The sequence below is a fragment of the Monopterus albus genome, unplaced genomic scaffold (genome assembly GCF_001952655.1).
Source record: "Monopterus albus unplaced genomic scaffold, M_albus_1.0 scaffold281.1, whole genome shotgun sequence".
Taxonomy (NCBI): Eukaryota; Metazoa; Chordata; class Actinopteri; order Synbranchiformes; family Synbranchidae; genus Monopterus; species Monopterus albus.
In genome coordinates, this window is record NW_018128161.1 from 68,001 (window position 1) to 70,354 (window position 2,354).

General features: G+C 54.1%; 1 protein-coding gene across 5 annotated transcripts in view; it reads left to right on the forward strand.

The window, feature by feature from the left end:
• Positions 1 to 14: 14 nt before the first annotated feature.
• The window catches only part of il7r (interleukin 7 receptor), a 6,640-nt gene continuing 4,300 nt past the window's right edge, over positions 15 to 2,354 (forward strand). For 2 of the 5 annotated variants that reach the window (XM_020622449.1, XM_020622450.1), the window contains exon 1: positions 891 to 1,873. In XM_020622449.1, coding sequence (XP_020478105.1) covers positions 1,777 to 1,873 — 97 coding nt within the window. In that variant the 5' untranslated portion in view covers positions 891 to 1,776. The other 3 variants (XM_020622453.1, XM_020622452.1, XM_020622451.1) reach the window with 3 other exon arrangements.

The window sequence follows — 2,354 nt, forward strand, 5'->3', positions numbered from 1 at the left end:
ACCCACTGCTGCCTGCAGTGTGTCGGTGGAGCACTACACCGGTCGGATCAGGACGCTCTGCCCTTCACAATGACACGAATCACTGACGCGTTACGTTCACAGGTGGAAAGACGCACATTCTAACTTATTCCAGTGTTTTACTTCAGTACAAAGTCGAGCTTCCTTGGAGCTCACAGGTTTGTTAAGCTGCTGGTAAACCCCCTGACATCACTGGCAGCGCCCTCCCTGATTGGTCAGCTGTGTGCAGGTGAGACAGTGGGTGGGGTGTGAGCGCAGAGCCGTGGCCCGAGTGTCTGCAGTGACACCCCTGGTCACCACGTTCCTGGGTTGTGTGCTGTTCTCGTGAGGTTTGGTTTGGGGCCGGTGGTGCCCTCCAGTCCCGGGATGGAGACACACAGGTGACAAGCAGCTTCCTCCGTGTTGGAGAGCTCAGCCCTGTGGCAGCTGATCTGTTTGGACGTCGGCCGGCTGCACAGATTCCACCGTGGAACTGTGCTCAAATGACTGTGTCTGCTGGAGCGACTGAGCCTTAACGCCCCCAAACAACCTGGGTGTAGCTCCTGCCGTCTGCCGCCCTCAGACTGGAGCAAAGCAGCATCAGCTCAGGTCGAGGCCGCAGACATCGTACCATCATTTCCCAGCATGCCCTGCTTCACAGTTTCTGTGAAACTGCCTGAAGCAGTGGGAGTAGGAAACCGTGCTAACCACGCTGAGGCCTGCAGGCGGCACAGCTCCCGGGGGACTGGGAGGAGGAGCGGCTGATGGGCCGAGAGAGGAGACGGGCCCCGAGCGACCCCCCTCTCAACAGAAAGCTTGACAACAGTGAAGCTGTCCCAAACAGCCAGCTGCCAAACTGCTCTGTGCTCCTGACACGTCCCGTGTGAGTGCAGTGCGTGGTCACATGTTGCTGCTGTTGTGTCGGGGCCACCTGAGGCCGACAGTGTGCTTGTGGAGCTCATAGTAAACTAAGAGTGTGCACGCTGGCCTCGTTTGAAAACAAACCTTAGCAAACAGGATGTGGTTTGTAGGTTACTGGTTGGGTTGGTGCTCCGTGTTGCTGTTTGTCAGGCTGCAGGTCTGTGTGCGCGCAGAAACACAGTGCTTGTTCTGCATAAAAGTGGCTGATGTGATAACTAGGCATACGTTACATAAGTACAGTTACCACAGTCAGATGCTGGATTGAGCTGCTAGTTACTGGTAGTTTACCTGAAATCAATGTCAGGGCTTCTCAAACCTGCTGCCGTCTGACAGACACAGAGGCGTCTCAGTGTAAAAGCATCTGAAGAAGAAGAGAGTCTGCTCCTTCAGGGGAACGATGGTCTCTGGACTGGAGGGGGGTGAAAGGTGAAGGTGGCAGGTGTATGTGCTACAGTAGAAGTGTCTCCTCCGACATGTAGTGAGTGGAAGCATGAAGTTGCCTAAAATGAAAACAGGAGTACTTGAGTAAATGTACTCTGTTACTTCAGACACTGCCAGCGTGTCTGTGAGCAGGCAGACGTCAGGGAGGTGCAGGTGACTGTAGTCCTGCTGAGGGGACGGCGGCTCTGAGGCCGAGTGGTGCAGCAGCCTGTTGACAGACTTGGACTGTGGTGATGAACACAGATGTTTTCTAAGTTCCTGAACATGCTGTGAGCAGAGAACAGCTCCCCCTCCTCCGTGCACTGGCCACTCCCCTTCCTCTCTCGCTGCCTGACAAGAGGAGCTCTCATCTCAGCTGGTGAGAGCGTTCAGCGCCTGCTGAGGACCAGGCGAGTTGGTGTGTGCAGCTGTGAGGAGATGCTGTTTGTCCAGGGGATCGCGCTACTGCTGCTGCTGCTGCTGCTGCTGCTGGATGAAGCTCTGGCTCAGAGTGGAGACGGAGACACCAACATAGGTGAGAGGCCAGTGCACATGGTGACAGGACAAAAGCTCAGGACAAGGACATGTGACTTTTACATTAGTCACACGTTTCTTTTTACTGCCTGCATGTGGACTTATTCACATGTTTGAGATGAACTGTGAGCTTTAATGAGTCAAGACTTGATTCTGAAATACTGAGTCAGCTCGAGCCAAAACAGTTACAGGGTCAGTGTCCTGGAAGATGGAATCAGTTCATGCTTCAGTCAGTGAGTACTGCGCTGTACATCCTGTGCCATGTAACCCAGTTACTATTAGGAACCCTGGGCCAGTACCAGGCCTCCTGAGCCGCGAGTCCTGCAGCCTGTGTCTGTTCTGTCTGTACTGCACTGCAGCTTTGTGTGTTCTGCTACCAGGAGAACACGTTACAGCACCACAATTCAGAATCCAGTCACCTACAAAACATTCAACTGGATCAGCTTCGAACTGCAGGCCACACAAACACACACACACTGAGC